Source organism: Sminthopsis crassicaudata, chromosome 1 (genome assembly GCF_048593235.1).
Source record: "Sminthopsis crassicaudata isolate SCR6 chromosome 1, ASM4859323v1, whole genome shotgun sequence".
In the NCBI taxonomy this organism is placed as follows: domain Eukaryota; kingdom Metazoa; phylum Chordata; class Mammalia; order Dasyuromorphia; family Dasyuridae; genus Sminthopsis; species Sminthopsis crassicaudata.
In genome coordinates this window covers 249,707,707-249,730,159 of record NC_133617.1, presented here as the reverse complement: position 1 = coordinate 249,730,159, position 22,453 = coordinate 249,707,707, and the positions used below count along the sequence as shown (strand labels likewise).

General features: G+C 33.0%; 1 protein-coding gene across 6 annotated transcripts in view; it reads left to right on the top strand.

Moving 5' to 3' along the window:
• Window positions 1-22,453, top strand: part of NOL4 (nucleolar protein 4) — a 465,402-nt gene that overhangs the window by 105,491 nt on the left and 337,458 nt on the right. For all 6 annotated transcript variants that reach the window (XM_074277643.1, XM_074277598.1, XM_074277604.1 and 3 more), the window contains 2 exons: window positions 14,393-14,504; window positions 17,260-17,372. In XM_074277643.1, the coding sequence (XP_074133744.1) occupies window positions 14,393-14,504; window positions 17,260-17,372 (225 nt within the window). The remainder of the gene's footprint in view (window positions 1-14,392; window positions 14,505-17,259; window positions 17,373-22,453) is intronic.

Here is a 22,453-nt window from a genome sequence, read left to right as displayed (position 1 = left end):
AATTCATCTGTCCTTTTGGCATTCCACATGTAGGTATTTTGTCCTCTTCTGACTTAGTGGTTTGATTTTCCCTGTCACCATAGTAGCTTTGCATGATCATGATTGTTTTTAGTTTTTTGCTCGTTTTCTTTTTCCCTTCATCCTCCTTCCTTTCCTCCCTCCTTCTCTCCCTCTCTCCCTCCCTCTATCCTTACCTCTCTCCCTTCCTTCCTTCCTTCCTTCTTTTCTTCCCTCTCTACCTCCTTCCTCAGTCAACTTCCTGGTTTCTCTCTGCCATCTTTACATTTTTATATTCTTAAGAGAATCTGTATAATTAATTATCTGTACATAATATATCAGGGGAAAATTATCCTAATTGTCATAATGAATTAATTTAAAAATCTTCTTTTGTGAAGAACCCAATTGCTTGTCTCTAATTAGAGCTATACTAAAAAGATATCACATATCTAATATCACCCTTCTTAAGAATCTAGGGTATCTAATATCATAATTGTAATATAAAGAAAATTTAGAAATCATGATAATATGAATTTGTTCTAATATGTAGCAAGATTTAATTTTATGTGTAGATTTAACAAAGATAGATTGAAATATGTATTTTAAATATTAGAAATTTTGTACAAATAGTATATTACATTAACATTTATTACTGTTTATTCTAAGCACTGTTATTGTCCTCAAGACTATAAAGAACAGTACCTTCTTGGGCTTAGTGATAATGCAGAACCTACTACTATCTAAGAATAGGGCACCTGTTTACTAATAATATTCTCCAAGATGGCAAAAACCTGACCTTTTAGAGATTTCATAATGGGGCTGTGCAAGAATCATGTTTTTGCTCCAAAATAGCCAAAATTACTTCTATGTGTTGACATTCAGCATGTGGAAAAGATTTGAGGATAGAGCAGTCAATTCTTAAGCAGGCATTGAGAGTTTTGACTTGACCTGTGTTATTGCTGCAGGAATAGGGGCACTGAGTGGCTGAACTTGTGTGTGTGTGTGTGTGTGTGTGTGTGTGTGTGTGTGCGTGTGTGTGTGTGTATTTCTTTTCTTCCATGAACATCTCCCTCTTGTATGAATCATTGGAGTGTGTTCAGAACAGGGTCTGCATGTTATTCTGACAAATGCTAGTTGCATGTCTGTAGGAAAATCATTTAATCTCTCTGAATACATTTCCTTATCTAAAAAAGAACAATAATGTTGGTATGTCTACCTTATGGGGTTATTTTGAAGAAATTATTTCTAAATTTTAAAGCATTATACAAGTCCAGTCTATTTGTTTGGGTTCCAATACATCAGTTAGCCATGAAGAATATGTAGTTTGAAGCAAGCATATAAATAAACATGAAGGTTTTGGTGAGATAGCAACAAATGGAGTTCTGAGTATAGTATAAATTGTAGGTATAAATTGGGTTGGGAAGATTTAGGACAGGCAAGCAGACAAAATATATATTTAGAAGATAAACCTTTTTTTAGTCCTATTGATTTTTACTTTTACTTCATTGTTTATTTTATTTTTTTTAGTATCATCACAAAAAGTGAAGTTTCCTTTTTTATTGTCAATACCTTGATATTTCCTGTTTTATAAGGCTGTTCCTAGTTACATTCAATGTAATGACCATCAACACTGTTTCTTTGGTATTTAGTTTATGAAATTACCATTGTCCAGGCAGAAATGTTATGTAGAAATATGTTGATTTATTTCTACTGTTTATGTTTTCTCAAGGATGGGGAAAGGCAATTTGCCATCTATTGAGTGGGATTTTCAAATTTGTATACTAGTTAGGAAAACAAGTTCAAAAGTGTCATGAGACTTTTACTGTAAAAGTTTTGCCAATGGAACTATGTGAACCATACTGTTTGTATAGGTTCTTATAAATTTAAATAAATGGTCCTTCCTATCTTATGAATTGTTTTGTTCGATTCTACATCATTTTACAATATTTATGAAAAATATTTGAGTTAGAAATAGTACTTGTGACACACACACATATACATTGAAGACTGTTGAAAAGAAACATAATGTAAGATGTTCTTCTTGAATAATTTCAACTGAAATTTATTTAATTTAGTAACTATAAAATTTCAGGAATTATATAAGATGAATGAATTCAATGTTCAATTGTTATTTTGGTCTCATGAGTTTGATGGTGGCCAGCAGAGGTGATAATAAGGGTGTGACCTAAAAGGCAAATTCTACTGATGGTTTACATAAGTGAGTTCTTTAAATTTCTTATTTGCTTTTGAGATGTTTGCTCTTGGGACATGAAGATTTTATCTTCAAATATGGATTGTAGAAATTGATGAAATAATGTAGATCATGTCCATTTTAGTAAATGCAACCACAGAGTTCAAAAGAAACTAAATTGAGTTTCAAAAACTTTTAAACAGTGGGCGAATGCAAATTTTAATTGAAATGTAAAATAAGAATTCTATTTCTCCAGGCTTCTTTTCTTTTATTGAGAATAATTCATTATTGGCATAAGTATGTGGTATATGGTAAAAGTTTTGTTGCTAGAACTTTTAATTGGGTGGATTTTTTAAAACTTTACTGAAAATGTGTACTAGTTCTCATGCACAACTTTAAGTTACAAAGTGTGATTTAAATGTTTATTTCAACATCTCCATACTTTCTATCTTCAAATCTTCGACTCATGTATCCTTAAGATACAGGTTTTTATGAAAAATTAGTCTCTTTATTTCTTTAAAAATGAAGAAGTACTTGATGCATTTGCAAAACATGAGGCCTGCCTAACTGCTAAGATAATTTTATTACCTTATACTTTTATAGATCTTAAACAATTTTATTAAGACGACCAGTGACTTCAGGATATTACTTTTTATCCACCAAAAGACTCATGACAATGGATGGATTTCCAAGTCTCAATTCCTCTTTTATATGTTATTCTTTGATATTTCAATAGATCTATGATCCCTTCATACGGTTTCAACAAATGCAATTCTTTTTCATATCTTCCCATATATCCTCTACACAAAGTATAAGTGACATGCTGAGAGGCATGAGAGAATGGAAGTTCCTTTATGTCTCTTTGAGAAACAACTCTGGAATTGTAGTAGTTGAATATGAGTCTTACTTTTCTCACTATTGATCTTTTTTTGGCTCCAATTCGATAATCCTCTGAATAGCACATTACCTGACTTGCACTATACCTATATATACCACTATATGACTAGACAACTTTTTTTTTTTCTAGACACATTTCTATGATATATTTTATACTGATTTTTGTATGCCACTTGTTAGTAATGTTTCACAAACTATTGTCCACAATTATACATATCTTCAGAGATTATATTATTTCTTGAGTAGTTGCTATCAATTAATAATCAATAAGCTCTAAAGTTATAAAGAAAAAAAGCAACAAAATTCCCTGTCCCTCAAGAAGTTTGGATTCTAATAAGGGAGATTACATATATACATAAATCAGGTGATACCAAATAAATATCAAGCATACAAAAAGTTATCTCAACGAGGAAGAAACTAGCATTATCAGAAGTAAGCATGTATTTGATTTTTTTTTTCAGAAAGAATCTTGGGGTCACTAAATGGTCCATGCCATTTAAAAGATACATTCCAGCCTACCTTCTTTTAAAATTCAATTCTGAACCCAGATCATTGTGCATCTGCTCTGTCAGTTCAAGATAAATATATTATTAAATTTTCTGTTTCAGTAAATTGGACTCATTTTGATTGATTCTTAAAAAATCATTAATCACTAATAACTAATTAATCGTGATTAATATGACTTCATCCTTGGAATTGTTTTCTTTATTTTCATTTGCTAATCCATCTAAAGATATTTTAAATTATTTTAATATAAAATATCATATTTTTTCTAATTAGAACTAGCATTTTTATTTAAGATTTTGTAAGTGTTTTACATACTATCTCTGGGGGGGGGTTTGGCTGTATTTTATTTTTTCCCAATTACACACGAAGACAATTTTTAGCATTCATTTTTGCAAGAATTCAAAATTTGTTTCACTCTCTCTTCCTCTCCTTCCCCTTCTGAAAATGGTAGACAATTTGATATAGATGATGCATGTGCTATCATGTAGAACATATTTCTATATTAGTCACAGCTGTGAAAGAAGAAACAAATCAAAAGAAAAAAAGCACAAAATGGAATAAAATAAATTTTAAAAGTATGCTTCAATCTGCATTCAAAGTCCATCAGTTCTTTAACTGGATTTCAGTAGCATTTTCCCTCTCAGGTCCTTTATACTTGTCTTGGATCATTGTGTTCCTGAAAATAGATGTGTCTTTCATAATTGATCATTAAACAATGTTATTGATATTGGGTGCAATGTTTTCCTGGTCCTACTAATTTCACTCTATCAATTCGTACAAGTCTTCCCAAGTTTTCCTAAACTGCACCTATTCATCATTTCTTATAGAACAATAGTATTCCATTTTATTCATGTTCCACAACTTGTCCAGCCATTCCCCAATTGATGTGCTCCCTCAATGTTTAGTGTTTTCTCATAACAAAAAGGGCTGCTACAAATATTTTTGAATGTGTAGATTCCTTTCCATTTTTTTGTTTTGATTTTTTTGGATTCAAATCTAGTAATGATATTACTAAATCAAAGGTTATGCAGTTTGGTTGCCCTTTGGACATATTTCCAAATTGTTCTCCAAAATGGTAGGATCAGTTTATAATTCCACCAACAGTACAACACTGTCCCATTTCCCCCACATATTCTTCAACATTTATTACTATCTTTTTTTTCATATTAGCCAATCTGATATCTGTGAGGTCTTATCTCAGAGTTGTTTTAATTTACACTACTCTAATCAAAAGTAATTTAGAGCACTTCTCAGTATGTCTTTAGATAGCTTTGATTTCTTTATCTGAAAACTGACTGTTCTTAACTTTTGACCACTTAGCAATTAGGAAATGGCTTATGTTCTTATAAATTTAGTTCACTATATATTTGAAAAATAAGGCTTTTATCAGAGATGCTTGATGTAAAAATTGTTCCCAGCTTTCTGCTTTTCTCTTAATATTGCTTGCATTGGTTTTGTTTGACCAAAACCTTTTAAATTTAATATAATCAAAATTATCGATTTTACACTTCATAATGCTCTCTCTTATTTGATGGTAAACCTGTAACTCACTTAACTTCTTTAAGAATTTAGATGTCATACCACTTTGGTGCATATTATTTAATGTTGATGTTACTTCATTTTCTATGATATCTTTTAGCAAAATGTAATTTTCTTCTTCTTTTTGAAATAGGGCTATTTTTCCTTTGAAATCAGGATTGCTACTCCTGCTTATTGTTTTTTTTTTTACTTCAGCCAAAGCATAATAGATTGTGCTCTAGCTATATCGCATGTACACCTCTCTGCTTCAGGTTTATTATTTATAAAAAACATATTTTAGGGTTCTGGTTTTCGATCCACTCTTTTATCTGCTTCTATTTTATATGAGAGTTCATCCCATTCACATTCACAGTGATGATTACAGTATATTTCTACCTATCAAATATTCCTTCTGTTTATCCTCTCCCTCCTTTTACTCTTCATCTCTCCCCAGTGTTTTGCTTCTGTCTACCACCTCCCTCATCTGCCCTTCTCTCTGTCAATCCCTCTCCTTGCCTTTACTTAATCTTCTCTCCTCTTATTACAAAGATGGTAGGATGGAGTTTTATATTTGGCTGGTTTTGTATATTTTTCCCTTTCTGAGCCAATACTGATGGGAGTAAGGTTCAAACAATACTTATTGCCTACCCTCCCATCTTCCCCTCTATTGTAATAGATTTGTCACACCTTCTGTAGGAGTCTTGTAGCTTATCTGGTGCTAAGCTGGGCTCCTATTACTGGTGTTGGGTGAGTGCTGCGTGCTGAAGGCAGATGGGGAAGGTGGTAGTCAGAAGCAAAACATTGGTGAGGAGGGAAAGAGTGAAAGGAGAGAGGATAAACAGAAAGAAAAAAATTGATGGAGAGAAATACACAGTAATCATCACTATGAATGTGAATGGGTTGAACTCTCCCCAAATGGAGGCATTTCCCCTAATTACATTGAAGCATATTGCTTTTTGACCACTATTGGTTACCTGCCATGGCTATGTTGAAGTGAAAGGAGATCTGACTTCTGGAAGTTGCCTTTTTGCATAGGACTATGATGAAACACAGGTTGGTTCTTAGAAAGAAAGTTTTCCTATTCCCCTGGCTGTGCTGACAGACATGAGGTTGTGGGGTGGGGTGGGGAGGGCTGATGTTGGTGTTTATCAGTCTCACTGCATTCAGGCTCTATATCTTCCACTGGTTTGTTGAGGTGGAAGTTGCTGCTGCTTTATGGGTATATTTCCTATCCTTGATTCTGTTCTCCTTTGCTGAGTGAGACCTTTCTTCATAATCTTCCAAGGTTCTTGGGCTAAAAGAGTTTCACCCAAATTTTGCTGATCCTTATGCTCCATGATTTGTTTCAGGGCATTATTTTATGGTTATTTGGAGATGAATATGGGAAAATATAGAGATATGTCATCTTGACTCCTGGAAGACTGAACTAAACTTATCTCACTGATCCTCACTACAACTCTGTGAAGTAGGCAGTGGGTGTGATTAGCCCCATTTTACAAATAAGGAAATTGATAGAAACAGAGATTATCTGACTTGCTCTTGGTAGCACAGTATTAAATGTCTGAGACATGATTTGGATTTAGCCCTTCCTGAATTCAAGGCTAGTAGTGCATAATCCACTACAACACTCAGCTTTTGCTGTCTTTAGGGGAACTTCTTGTCAGCCCCTAAAGAGGCACATGACAGTGAGCATATCAACTTATTTTTGCATCTTTCAAAAATATTTTAATTGACTTATTAGACTGGTAGATCACAGGAAATGCTTTAGACATACTATTCTTATGTTTCAGAAAATAATTTTTAAAATCTCTTATACTGCCAATCTTTCTAATATAGTAATATAATTAGTCATAATTCTTCATTGACCATACTCAAAATTCACTAATTGGTCCATGATATTTTTGAGGAATGTCACTTTGAATGTTCCTGGAATCTTGATATTTTAGGCTTTGTGTTGTTTAACAGATTTTTTTAATATCTTTGTTGAAAGTCTTAATGGCATGCCTTTCAAATTTGTAGATGAAACAAATCTGGGAAGGACAAAAGACAAAAATTAGGATCCAAAAAGCTCAATTATCTAAAGCAATGGTCCAAAACTGAACATGTCAGAAGTTAATCTAAACTCCTACATTTGAGTTTTAAAAATCATATTGATAAGTACAAAATGAGAACAGATATATGAATAACAATGGATGTGAAAACAGACATGAGAATTTTAATGAACTATAAGTTCAACATAAGTTTGACATGGCAGCCGATAAAGCTAATGTGATTTCAGGTTGTATAATATCATTATTAAGGTAACTTTCCAACCGGAACTCACAATTGAGGATTGAAACTCTAGTGAATGGGCTACTTCCTCAGGTACTATGGATAGCCCTGTAGTTCTATACTTCTAAGATTATATTTCATGAGCTCACACCAGTGTGCTTTCTATTACTAGTGTAGTAGGCTCAATTACTTCTTTGTCAAGAAGTGACATGAAGACAGTGTCCTCCAAGCAGCACTTAATTTGTATCTGGTTCAGTTTGCTCATTAGTAAAAATTGGGATAATGAAAATTGAGAATAAGTGAGCTATTTGTAAAATCCCATGGAAAATTTGAAATGTGATATAAATGCAATACATACATACATACATACATACATATGTAATGCTATTATTACTATTAGTCAATGAAGTTTTATTAAACCTCAAATGAGTGAGGGTAGAAGTATTGCCCTCCCCCCAACCCATACCATTTGCTATTCAATTAGTAGAAACTTAGTGTCTAAAAAAAGGGATAGAAGTTTTTTTTTTTTTCCTACTCTCCCAAATGTCCCCATTATTTTACTTTTTTTAGAAATGATACAAAGAAACTTTAGCATACTCAGAGAGAATGATCAGGTGAGTGAGGGAATGGTAATGACTATGGTAAATAGGGATTGATTGAATGAACATAGAATAATTACCTTGAAAATGGGAAGATATAAAGTAAATGTGATAGCTATTTTCTTTTATTCAAATGAATGTCACCTGGAAGAACTGCACTCAGAGGATAGAAATGGAAAAAAAAAGTTAGTGTAAGTTATGAAAAAGTAGATTTTATCTTTATAATTTTTTAAAAAATTGTTCTCAATAATTAGAACTTTCCAAATGTAGAACTGACTTCCTTGGAGTATTGGTTTCATTTCTCACCATAAGGTTCATGGAATATTCTAAAGGATATTTTTATCTCATTAGGTATGTGCTGTACTATGTCACCTTGTTAAATTCTAACTCTAAGATTCTGGGTTGTTTCTTCCTGTTTATATATAGCATGAGCATTGTATATTTTCACTTTAGACATTGATTTTTATTGTTGTCCAGTCTTTTCAGTAATATCTGACTCTGTTACCCCATTTGGAATTTTCTTGGGAAAGTTACTAGAGTGACTTGTTTTCTTCTCCAGCTTATTTTACAGATGAGGAAACTGAGTCAAACAGGTTAAGTGACTCTTCTAGGATCATACTGCTAGTTAGTGTCTGAAGCCAGATTTGAATTCACAAAGAGGAGTCAGCCTGGCAATAGCATATCTGTCAAATAACAGCTAGCACCAAAAAAATCAAACAAACAAAAAACAACAATCTAGAATGAAGTAAGTCTAAAAATCATAACCGTGATGAATATTTATATCACATGTGATTAATAAAACCAATTTTATTCATATTGATTGCCAAAAGAAACCATTCAAAAAATTTTAGAATAGCATGCTTATTTCTTCTTACTCCATAAATATGAGTCACTTTGAGGAGGGTGCATAGTAAAGTATTGTATATATATTTATATATATATATATTGAATGCATTTTACAGTTACAAATTTTTAAAATCTGGTATAAATTGCTACTATAGTATAAGGTATAGAAAGCAGTTACATTTGGAAAGAAGATATGTTCAGGTGCAAGGAAGATACTTGTACAAGTACTTTGATACTTTTAATGATCTAATGGTTTCCTTTGTGTGGGTATTTCTTCTGCTGTTGGAGAACATTATTCCTTCATATCTTCTTTTTTAATGAAATTTCTTATCTGTTTCCTTACAAAACTTTCAGAAATTGGTTGTAGGCCCTCATTTTCTTCTTTTAATTACCACTTGGGTAATCCACTTTAATAATGCTTTATACATAAATTCTGAAACAGAAGGTATCATCGGAAATATTTTTTATGATGTCACATGTCAATAGAGTTTACTGCTAGGGAAATTGAGTCTAATGGATCACTTGAATTCAGGAGATCCGAGATGCAGTGGAGAATAATCCAATCAGCTGACTTCACTATCTGGCAACAATATGGTTAGCTAAAAGGAACAAAGGAAAGGACTATCATCCTCCCTAAAGAGAGCTGAATTGATCAAAATTGGAAAAAACACAGCCAATTAAAGCGTCTGTGTTGATCAGAATGGGAATGAATAGCTGATGTACTTCTAGCTCGATGAGCCCAAGAGATCTGTGATGTGAAAAAAAAAATTTTATATAGAACACTCCTGCCTGCTCACCACTGTTGCTGCTTGTCTATTTTCTGTTTGGATTTTTTTTTTTTTTTTGCCATTATAAGTATCATATGTTTGTGGCACGTGCTTTATGATTTGTAACCATCAGTAGCATCATCATGATTAAATTAGTATGAACTGGAAATGTTCAAGCCAAAGTGGATGGTCACATTTGAGGGGTGCAGGGAGAGTTGGATGTTGTAATTATGATGCAGAAGTGATTATTGTTCAGTTACAGGTTGGATTAAATGGATCCTGTAGATTCTTCTAACTCTGAAATCCTGTGATTCAGTGATTTTGTGAAAGGGGTGATTGGCTTTTTTTTCTCCTTAGAGACAGCCAGTCTGGGTAATTAAAGGCAATGTACAATTTTCCAAATGAATATTAACCTGATATCCCCTTCCTCCTGAATTCTTGGCTTAGCTCTTTATTCCATGATGCCTGTCCAAAATACATATATTGGTGAACTAATTTAATGTCAGAATCTGGATGAAAACCACTTAGTGCATTTCAGAATCTTTGCAATGTGTGTGTTTTTGTTAAATCCATTTTTGTGATTTTGTTGCAAATATTGCAAAACTTTTAAAAATATCATTCCTTCTTTCGGGATCTTTTCTATAACTGTAATTATGAATGCTACTGAGAGTAGAATGGGGAGGTTAAAATATATTTTTAGGAAGACTATCATATAATGTTCCTTTTCCTAACGTCCTTATTACTGGAAATCAGAGTATCAAACATCCTTCCTGTTACCTAAATTTTATCTTCTTCTTCTTAGTCTCTCTTATCTTTCTAGGGTTGGTGAAGCTAGTGATATGGTTAGTATATGAAGGGAGCCTAGGTTTGTGTGTAGATGAAGAAGGGCAACTAGAAGTGGAAGAGATCCGATTAGTGTATAGAAGAGGAAATATAGGCCTGCATTAAGTTGTTCATTTTGGCTTCCTCATTGTGTAATGATAATAAGGATGGGGATTAGGGTTGTTTCAGAAAAAGCTATACTATTAGTTGTTTATCCTGTCAAACCTAAGCTTCTTTGTTCATCTATATATCCATCCGTACACACAGAGACATATGTAGATTGATATATACACATATGTCAATATATGTGTATGTAAATAAGTGTAGAAATATATGTAATCATTTACATGTGCTTACACACATATATATATACATACATAAATGTATATAGATACATGAATTATGCATAGATCTGTATTTCATAGCATCTCTTGTATGTCCCCTTTTCTCTCTTCTGAGATGCAGTCACCCTCTTACAAGCTCTAATTGTTTAGGTATGCCTAAGCTATTACAGTAGTCTGCTGGTTTATATACTTGCCTTGTCTCTCTCTACTTCAATATATCCTACTCTTAGCTATCAAATTGATCTTCCTAAAGTGCATGACTAATCATGTCACAAAAATCTACTTCCTCTTTCAAAAATTGCACTGGTTTCCTGCTACCTCCATGGTCATATACAAAATCCTTCATAACCTGCCTCTTTCTACATTCCAATTTTCTTACACCTTACTTGTCTCCACATAATCTGTGATTCCACATACTCTGTCCCAACACTCACCTCCATACTGTTCCTTGTACACAACAGACACCCCATCTTCTGACTCTGAGAGTTTTTACTTTCTCTCCCTCATGCTTGGAACAGTCTTTTCTCATCCCCAATTCTGAGCTTTCCTAGATTCTTTCACATCTTTTGCATCTTAGCTCAAGTCTCACTTTCTGCAAAAAGCCTTCCCTCAGAGATTATTGTATATTTGTGAGTTCCTTGAAGTAAAGAACTGGTGGGTTTTTTTCATTTTCATGTATACTTATACTTAAAGGCCTAAATATTAAGTGCCTATCACACAGTAGGTACTCACTAAATGTCAGTTGAATTGACTTAACTTTACTTCTGATCATTTTTTCTTCTTCATATGCATAAAGATGACATGTTTTAAAGCTGCTAACTCTGTGAAGTCATTGCAATGTTGCCTTATACTGACATCTACTCTCAGAAAATGGAAATAACTAAATCAGGAATTAGCTACATTATTTCCCTCTTCATAAGAAATTGAGCAGGAAGAGAGTTGGATATTTGCCAGACAATTTATCTTTAAGTGGCTCTTCTTCCATGTGTCTTTAGCCTGGGCAGAAAGAATTGGTTAAGGTGAGAATGAGGTAAAACAAAGAAATACTGTAGAGGAACAAGAATCCTGAGACAGTGGCAGGTTATAATGGCTTCTCAACATGTAGAGATGCTTCTGTAATTCAGAATGGATATGATAATGCCAAGATAGCTTCTTAGAATCAGATTCACCAAGGACTATTTATTAAAAGTAAAGACTTTTTAACTTCTCTCTAAAGCAAGTAAAAAAAGTGGGACTTTGCAGTTACAAATCTTTTTCTGTGTCAGACTATCATGCATATGTGTTGCTTGCTGTAGGGCAAAATATGCTAGTGGGGGGTGGGAATGTCATGATTGAAAAATGATTTAATGAAAAGGAATTAACTTCAAACTGTGCTAATGGTCAGATGAATTATACAAATGAGTCAGGTCAAGCCTAAGTCTATTCAGAAAGAAATTCTGCAGAAAAATATAGAATTGGGATATATAAGAAAAGGCAAGTAGAGAACAGGGTCCATGCCATTGAAACTAATGGGGCTACTCATCAAAATCCAGACTTTACAAGTTCACTTGCTCCCTATGGAGGATTTCTTTTATATGTAAGTGGGACAAAAATTTGATAGGAATGCTTGATGAAAACAAATGAAGCATGCCTGTCAGACCCAGGGTGCTAATGAATCATTGGTCAGCCCCATTAGTTTCAATGGACTTAAACTTCAGATATATTTAACTGTCATAAAGGCATATTGACTGAATATATGTTGATAACAATTTTTCAGATTTTATTTGCAAGAGAGATTTTAAAGTAAGTTATTGGACACTTCATACAGTACTCCCCTTTCAATGTAGAAATCAATTGAGTGTTGTATTTTCTTCCACATAAAAGGAGAATGAAAACCTAAACTCTGTTTTTTATATGCTGAAAATTTCCTTGTTAGATCTCTAATAAGAAAACTTGTAGTAAAGTGTCTTCTGAGTGAATCTGTCTGTTTCTGTCTGTCTGTCTATCTGTCTGTCTGTCTCTCTTTCTCTCTCTTCTCCCCCCGTCTCCTTCTTCCTTTTTTTTCCTTCTTTCGCTACTTCCTCCCTCTAGTTTTTCCTCTTATTCTTTTCCTGGGATGAAAAAAAAAATAAACCACAGCAAAAATTTAATCTTAAAAACCAAGTCAAGATCAGAGGTTTGACTTTCAGGATTTGTCACAGTGTAGACTAAATTAGCTATGTTTGTATTGTCCAGAACAATTTTTATGCTAGGCTATTTTTCCCCTTTCACTCCTCACTTATCTTGGTAGCAAAGTGGTATGTAATAAAAAACTTAATTTTATCATTAAATTAAAAAAAAACACATTGAGGTAAATATGGAGCTTGACAAAAAAGGGGATATCAAAGCCACATTTTAATGTCTTTTGGATTATCATTTGTTTGTATTATGTGCACCATTGCAATCTCTCTATTAATGTGGATAATCAAAAGTTGACCCTCTCGGTGTCAATGGAGTGGAGTGGATATATAGTAAAACTGGATAACTTCTTGGTTCATAACTTTCCATATTTTCTGTTGATTTTAAGTCCATTAGAGTTTATAATGGTAATGATGCATGGAATCTGAAAAAAAATGGTGATTACTTCATCAAATTTTAAAATCTAGTTTATAGGGTTTTTTTTTTTTAATTAACATTTTTCTAACATTTTCTGAGTCTTATAATGCTAATGATTTGATAGAAGAATGATGTTTGCATCAGATTTCTCAGTAGCATACTCCTAGTGGGTGTCTCCTTCCATTTCATTTTGTTATATTTACTAATTTATCATACCTATGATGGTTCACTTTCATGTTATAAAGTCTTTACTCTTAAGAATAGGAAAGTTGTTTGAAAAGTTGAAACTTACAGATTTGCTATCATAGGAATGTTAGTATCTAACTAGCTTGTAGATGACAATCTTGAAATTGTCAGCTATTTATTCTTGGTTGTAGAAAGTCAGGAATATTTGCTCTGACAGAATTTATGAAAGATTATGAACAAAAATATGAATATCTGATATGAAATATAAAGAGAAGTAGATGGCCACTATGTGTTTCCAAGTGTGTCATTTTCTGTGGAATGGGAAAACTTTGGCAAAAAAGTAAGAGTTCTTATTTAAAAAGATTATAATTTATTTATGTCAAAGATTATTTTGCATGATAAAACAAGGAAGTTACTGTCATAGTGCAAAATTCAACATTTGCTGTTTGTATTAAGTCTCAGTTTAAAAAATAAAGAGTTTAAAATTTAATTTTTATTTTAAATAATTTAATTTTAAATAATACCAGAACTATTAAAATATTTCTGGCAAACAAAGTTTTTGAGAAAATTACTTTAGGTATCTGCAAACTATGATTTTTTTTTGCTTTAAAAATGTAGAACTGTAAGTAGAAATCCATGCTGATGTGACCAATTGCCTCCCCTACCCCCATCACAAATTATCAACCATTAAGTGATACACAACCAAATTGGATAGATATTTCTTGAAATGATGCATGGTATGCAGTGCATGCTTTCATTGTGCTTCTTGCCATTATGATATAAAGTGCCTTATTTGGAAATATAATGATCAGTTTGGTTAAATCATGTTCAATCAGCTTATATAATAACACCTATATTTGTGAATCATTTCAGATTTCAGAGAGTTATGCCTTCCTACCGAGAGAAGCGGTGACACGATTTCTAATGAGCTGCTCAGAGTGCCAGAAGAGAATGCATTTAAACCCAGATGGAGCAGATCATAAAGGTAGCTTCAGAGTCAAATACTGAGATGTAAAGTAATTTTATTCATCATACCAATTTATATCTCCTATTTTAAGTTAGGGTTCATAAAAAACGTGGCAGACTGGAACATTTCAACAACTCAGTTAGAAGGAAGAGATCTCAGAAAACCTCTTAAAGCAGAGATCAACCACACTTGTTTGTCTTCAGCAGAATAATCTATGAGGATCCTCTAGGAGAAATGTTTTTTGTGTTTTTTTTAAATAAAGACATTTATATAGAATCTTAAACTAGGATAATTTTTTTATTTGCTTGGGATATTTTGTGTTGGCCTTCTATGAAGATGGAGGGATCAAATATATAACCTTTTTGAGTCCTTTCCATTTCACTAAAATCCATAATTCTTTTTTTTTATTAGTTTTTGACATTCACTTTTATAAGATTTTTATTTTTGTTTTTTCTCCCTTTCTCACCTCACCCATTTGCAAGACAGCAATCAATCTGATATAAATTATATATGTACAATCATATCACACTTATTTCTACATTAGTCATGTTGTAAATTAAGAATCAGAACAAAGGGAAAGATCATGGGACAAAAAAACAAACAAAACCAGTGAAGGTAGTATACTTCAACAATCTGCATTCAGAGTCTTTTTTACTATATCATATAGTCTCTCTCTCTCTCTCTCTCTCTCTCTCTCTCTCTCTCTCTCTCTCTCTCTCTCTCTCTTTATATATGGATAGCATTTTCCATTGATGGTCTTACAGATCACACAGCCAAGAAGTGTTAAGTGTCTGAGGCCAGATTTGAATTCATGTCCTCCTGACTTCAGGGCTGGTTGCTCTCTCTCCACTACATCAACTAGTTGTTCCCCATCATTATATTTCTGAGAAGAGCAGAGTCTACCAAAGTTGATCATTGCACAGTGTTGCTGTTAGTGTGTACCTTGTTGTCCTGGTTCTGGTCACTTCACTCAGTGTCAGTTCTTGTATGACTTTCTGGGATTTTCTGAAATATTAATGCTCATCATTTCTTATCTGTTACATTCATATACCATAATTTGTTTTAAAAGCTGATGGGCATTCTCTCGATTTCTAATTTAAAAAAGGAGCTATTAGAAACATTATTTTATGTGTGGGTCCTTTTATGTTTTATATGATCTATTCGGGATACAGATTTAATAGAGGTATTTCTGGGTAAAAGGACCTGCACAGTTTAATTATTTTTTTGGGCATAGTTCCACATTGTCCTCCAGAATGGTTGATAAGCTCACAGCTCCACCAACAAATAATGAATTAATGTTCCAGTGTTCCCACATCTTCTCCAATGTTTATAATTCCCCATTTTTGTCATCTTAGGCAACCTAATAGGTATGAGATTATAGCTCAGACTTATTTTAATTTGTGTTTCTCTAATCAATAGTGATTTAGTTCACTTTTTCATATGGCTATAGATGAATTTAATTTATTCATCTGAAAACTGTCTATTCATATCCTTTGACCATTTGTCAATTCGGAAATATAAGTCCTTATTTCTTAAATGAATATATAGGAATTAGTGAATAAGTAGATATTCATCCCAACCTTTTAATTCTTTGGGTTTTACTTTAAATTTTGATAATATAGATGTTTGTGATGTATAAATTGCTACAAGCAATTGCTAGTTATAGGGAGAGATGTATTTACCCTGATATACAGAAAATTCCACATTTCAGCTAGATCATTGATGTCGGTGGTACACTGAGAAATGTAGCATCTCTTGCTATTAATTCAGATCATCACCTGCTTTGCAATTTAGTTCTAGAGAGTTGCCTGAAAGTTTAGGTTTCATAGGCAGTATGTGTCAGAAGTAGGCAATGAAGAGAGTACCAAGCCTGGAGTTAGGAAGACCTTAGTTCAAATATAACCTCAGATATTTAATAATTATGTGATTGTGGGCAAGTCACTTATACCTGTTTGCTTTAGTTTCATTTGTCAAATGAGCTGGAGAAGGAAATGGCAAACAATTGTAGTAGTGTTCCCAAGAAAAACGTAAAAGAGGTTACAAAGAGTCAGACACTATCAAAACAAATGAACAACGTCTGTTTGAGCTGGAATTTGGGCCTAACTCATTATGCTGGAAGACTATTTTTCTATCTTTTCTGACATACTGCCTCTTCAAGCAGTATGTAAAATCCCCTATTCAGGGTGATACCTCTCCATCTTATTCCAAAGTGGTGTATAGGGATTGTTCTCCTACATGCAAAGAGAGGGAAAAGGTGAACTATTTTTGTGCCACTAGAATAAGATATTTCCTATTATCTAGGTAGCATGACAAACAGTATGGTGTAGCAGAAAAGATAAGAATCAGAAAAAAGTCGGAAATGTGTGGCTATGTCACTTGCCAATTATTTAATCATTCAACAGCAGTCAATCAACTTCTCTTAATCTCAGTTTCTCCATCTGTAAAATAGAGTTAATAACTTTATTTCCTTACCTGACTATTGTGAGGAAAGTGGTATAATGATATATAGATGTACATAATAATGAGAAAGCCAGGATATGAAGTATCCTGGTGATTTGAGAGAGTTAATGAATCACTCTGTGATCATTTATAGTAATTTGCATTTGGAAAAATGTGACTGATCTTATTTATTTTTTAGAACATTTGAGGAATTCATATGGTATCTTGGAATCCTATTCCAATAAGACACATTGAAACTTTTGAGATTTGTTGAATAAATTCAACATGAAGCTATGCAATTAATCCATGTGTCTGAAAAATACTTTCATTACAGATAACGGGAAACCTCCTACTTTGGTGACCAGCATGATTGATTATAACATGCCAATTACCATGGCCTACATGAAGCACATGAAACTTCAACTTCTCAGTTCCCAGCAAGATGAGGTAATGACAATTAAATAGCTCGACTCCCTATGTCATCCTTTAAAAATTATTACAAAATAAGTGTAATTACAAAATCACAATTGGAACTATTTGTAACAGCTAGGCTACTTTAAAATTATAATTATCTTTCATTATAAAATAGTCTTATCAAGGTCATACAGAGGGGAAAGTTACTCAGCTAAAAGTATGGAAGTAGGCCACTAGGCAAATAGAGAAGGCTTTGCTAGCTAACATTCAGAAAGTTTACTTATATTCCATAAAAAGTTCACCAACAGATATTTTGAGGTCAATGTTTTCTTTTCTCCATGACTACTTTCAGGAGGACTTTAACTTCTTTTTCTATTCTCATTTCCACTGGGATCTTATCACCTGTCATGATTTTAACATATATGCCTGTAATTACATGGGCTTGGAATCAGGAAGACCTGAATTCTAATCCAGCCTCAGATACTTACTGGCTGTCTGATATTGGACAAGTCACTTAATATCTGTTTTCTTTAATGAGCTGGAGAAGGAAATGATAAATCACTACAATGTCTTTGCCATGAACATCTTATGGAAATCATTGGTGTTCTAGGTCACAAAGAGTCAGATGCAACTGAATGATTGACAACAAACAACATGTAAGCATACATATATATTATTCAAAGCCCTGCATTTCTTTTCCACATCTTCTCTAGGCTTATATCTTTCTTTCTGTAAAATATCCTCATAAGATTACATAAAATGAACATTGAAAGGCAAAGGACCATATAATCTCTATCCATCTCCTTAGTTTATCTCAACTATCTTCTCTATTAATAAGAATGGCCACCCCAGGGAGTTTCCTTTATATTACAGAAATGTATCCTTTCAATAACCTAGTCAACTCTTATAGATTAAATATTATAGATAATTTGCAGTTCTACATTGCTAAATGGATGTTCCTCACTTCAAGCACCCTACAAACATATTTGCTTATATAAAAGGATATAAATAAATTTTTACAACTCCCCAAGATAATTCCACAAAGACTGTCAATTTTTGGAGTTCTAGAAATAGAAAACTGTTTTAAAAGTAACTTATTTAAATGAAAAGTTACTTAAGATTAAGCATATATTTGTTGAACACTACATACAAAGCTCTGCATTAAATGTACAATGGCTTCTGAACCCAAACTGCTCTCTCCAAAGTTATCAATGGTCTTTTAATGGCCTTTTTTCAATCATCATCTCTGACCACTCTGCAGCTTTTAATATAATTAATCATCTTATCTTTAAGATTCCGTTCTCTCTTGGTTCTCCTTCTACATGTCTGACTGCTCTTTCTCTGTTTCCTTTGCTGGATCTTCATGTTTACTGACAGTGAAGATCTCTAAAGTTCTATCTTGGCCCTCTTCTATTTTTCCTCTTTATAAACTAGATCTCATGAGTTCGTAGAGTTTCACTTTTCTCTCTGTACAGATGGCTCTCATATCTACTTGTCTAACTGTAATCTTTCTCCTGATCTCCAGGCTTACATCTCTAATTGCCTTTTATATATCTTGATCTAGATATCTCATAGATATCTTAAGCACAGTATAACCAAAGCTAAACTCATTATCTTTTCTCCAAAACCCTCCCACTTATAAATTTCCTTATTATCATTAAAGGTATCATCATCCTTCCAGATATCCAGATTTGGAATTTAGATGTCATCTTTGACTCCTTACTCTTTCTGCCCTCCTCACAAATATAATCAATGACAATATGGTTCAGTGGACTTGATCCACCAAAAACAGAAATTGTGATTAAGAATTGATGTCAAACTGAAGAAATGTCCCTAGTAGAGTGTCACAGAGACCTGGTCTTGGCCTTGTTATGTTCAATATTTTTATTACTAGAACAGAATAAGACAAGGATGCTATATTTATCAAGTGCATATGTGACATTAAATAGGAGGGAATAGACAATAATATTTAATAGACTATATAACAGAATGTCCATCCAAAAATATCAAGATGTTATCATTTATTAAGATGAATTTAATACCAATAAATATAAAGACATTGCATTTGAAAATAAAAAATGGATTTGCAAATAAAAAATATGAAAAAAAAACATGATGAGCCAATTGTGTGGTAAACTTTTTGGTCAATACCTCTCCATTCACAAATAACTAACTCACTTTTATTAAATACCTGTTACTGTATGTCTTAAGAATTATTCCAGGCATTTGAGAAACAAAGAAAGAAATGACACATTATTTGCCTTCAAGGAACTTACAGTCTAACAGGGGGCTTAACATATAAATATTTAAGGATATACAGAATATTTGCAAGGGCCTGAGCATCTGGGAAGATTAGAAGTATAAACTTAAAGTGAATCAGCAATATCACCCCACTGTACAAGGCAATTCAGTCTTAGAGCACATTCACAAAATCTTGCATCTTGAAATCATAGTTATGATCTTGCTGTATTCTTTCCCTGTATTCAGCTCTAGGTACCACATTTTATGAAGTTGGGGAACAGGGAAAAATATGGTGCAGGGACTGAAAACTGTGATATATATGAGGATTAACTTAAGAATGTGAGTATATTTGCTTTGGAGAAGAGAAAGAGTTAAGGGTAACATGATAATTGGTATCCAACTCCCCATGACCACAATTGGAGTTTTCTTGGGAAAGATGGTGGAGTGGTTTGCCATTTTCTTCTCCAGCACATTTCACAGATGAGGAAATGAGATAAATAAGGATATGGCATCATATGGTTTATAAGTGTCTGAAACTAGATTTGAATTTGTCTTCCTTTTTCTAGTCAGGTACTCGATCCACTGTGCCACCAATATTTGAAGGGCTATCACAGGAAAAAGGGATAAGGCTTTATTTGCTTGGTCCCAAAGAGTAAAATTAGGAAAATTAGAAATTTCTGAACATTATATTTTAACTTGATATCAAAAATTTTCCTTAATGATCAGACATGTATAAAACTTCAATCAGCTGTTTTTTTAGTCATTTTCTTATAGGTTCATAGATTTAGAGCTTGAAAGTACCTAACAGATTTTCCAGTCAAATTTTACAGGTAAGGAAACTGAAGCCAAGAAATGCTTACCTCCCCAACATCACACAAGTAGTAAAAACAAGAGCCAGAATGAGAAATAGGTCTTGTATCTCCATAGCATAACATCAAGTAGTAAAAGAAAGGGAACAAGCATTTATTAATCCCCTACTACATTCCAGACACTGTGCTAAATACTTTACAAATATTATCTGTTTAGTGTGATCTCTGAGGTCTCTTCCAATTTTGAGATTCTGTCATGTTCTGGTGCTACTTTTTAGTCATTATCTTTAACCTTCATGAATTTAAAATATATTAAGGATGATAAAAATTTTAGACCTTAGTATAACCAGAAAGGAGATCAAGCAAATGTTAATAATTACCAATTCACATATGTGACTACTTTCTTTTCTCTCTAATTTTTCTTTTAATATTAGTTTTTCCAATTACATGTAAAGATAGTTTCCAGTATTCATTTTTTTAAATTTTGAATTTCAACATTTTACCCTCTCTTTCTTCCCTATGTCCTCCCTTAGATAGTAAGCAACCCAATATAAGTTATATATGAATACATGTTAAACATATTTCCACATTAATCAAATTCAGAAAGAAGAATCAGAACAAAAAGGAAAAACCACGACAAAAATAAAACCAATGAAAAAATTAAAATAGTATTCTTTGATGTTCATTCAGGCTTTACAGTTCTTTCTCTGGATGTGGATGATATTTTTTTTTTCATTTACAAGTCTTGGAATTGTCTTGGATCTTTGTAGTGCTGAGAAAAGCTAATCCTTATCTAACTGATCATTCATTGCACAATATTGCTATTACTCTATACAGTAAATTATGCTTGTTCTGCTCACTTCACTCACCATCAATTCATGTAAATCTTTCCAAGTTTTTCTGATATCCATCTGCTTATTTTTTATAGAACAATAGTATTCCATTCCATTCCATCCAATCCATTCCATTCCACAACTTGCTCAGCCATCTAACAACTACTAGGCATCCCCTCAATTTATAATTTGCTTTATAAAATTTTTTGAGATAGTTTGATTGATATGATACTGAATAAGTAAATTAATTTAGGTAGAAGTGTTTCCATAAAATTTTATAAGGATAATCTATCCATGTATCAAGGGAATCCTTAATGAAAGTATGAGAAGGGACAGGGAGAATTTTGTTGGAAGTATTCATTAGTAGATTTCATCATAGGCAACCAATAGAGTGAAAATTACAAGAGGAAGCTAGTACCATCTTACTCTATTGCTTGGTCAGCTAGGTGACACAGTGGAGAGAGCATTGGTTCTGGAGTTAAGAGGACCTGAATTCAAATCCAGCCTCAGACACTTAATCCACAATCACACAATCCAGTGTGACTCAGTTTCTCATCTATAAAATGAGTTCTAATACTTCAGTTCCCAAGAAAACCCCAAATGAGGTCACAAAGAGTAGGATGTGACTGAAAAGACTGAATAACAACAACAAAGCTCTATATAAATGCTAAGTATGAAATCATTCCATGAAAACCATAGGAATGCAATAAGGGTTCCAAATAAAGAGAGGTAATGTGAACTATCTGATGAAATAGTACATGAGATGAATCATCAAAGATGGGTTATGTTATTTTAGAAGGGTTAATACACTCAAAGTAAAGAGACTACCAAATGTAAGTAGGAAGTTAGAATAAACAAATAAATGTGTCTTTAGTCAGAGAGGGTATGGAATGCTAGAATGACTAAAGAAAATAATTTGTTTAGGGAAGTAATGGGGGATAAAAATGATTAATTTAAGCAGGACCAGTTCATGAATGATTTTGAATTCCAGCTATGTAATCAAAACATAATCTGTTCACTAAGCAATTGTTTAATTTTCTGAATTGAAGTGGAGGTAACCAGGCAATTCCTATTATCTTCTGCCTATATAATTAGTACTAGAATTTTCAAGCCTGCATATATAGTAGCTAGATGGTACAGGGACAGCCAGGTGTGGAGTCAGGAAGACCTTGGTTCAAATCCAACTTCAAACACTTACTAGCTGTGTGACTTTGGACAAGTCATTTGACCT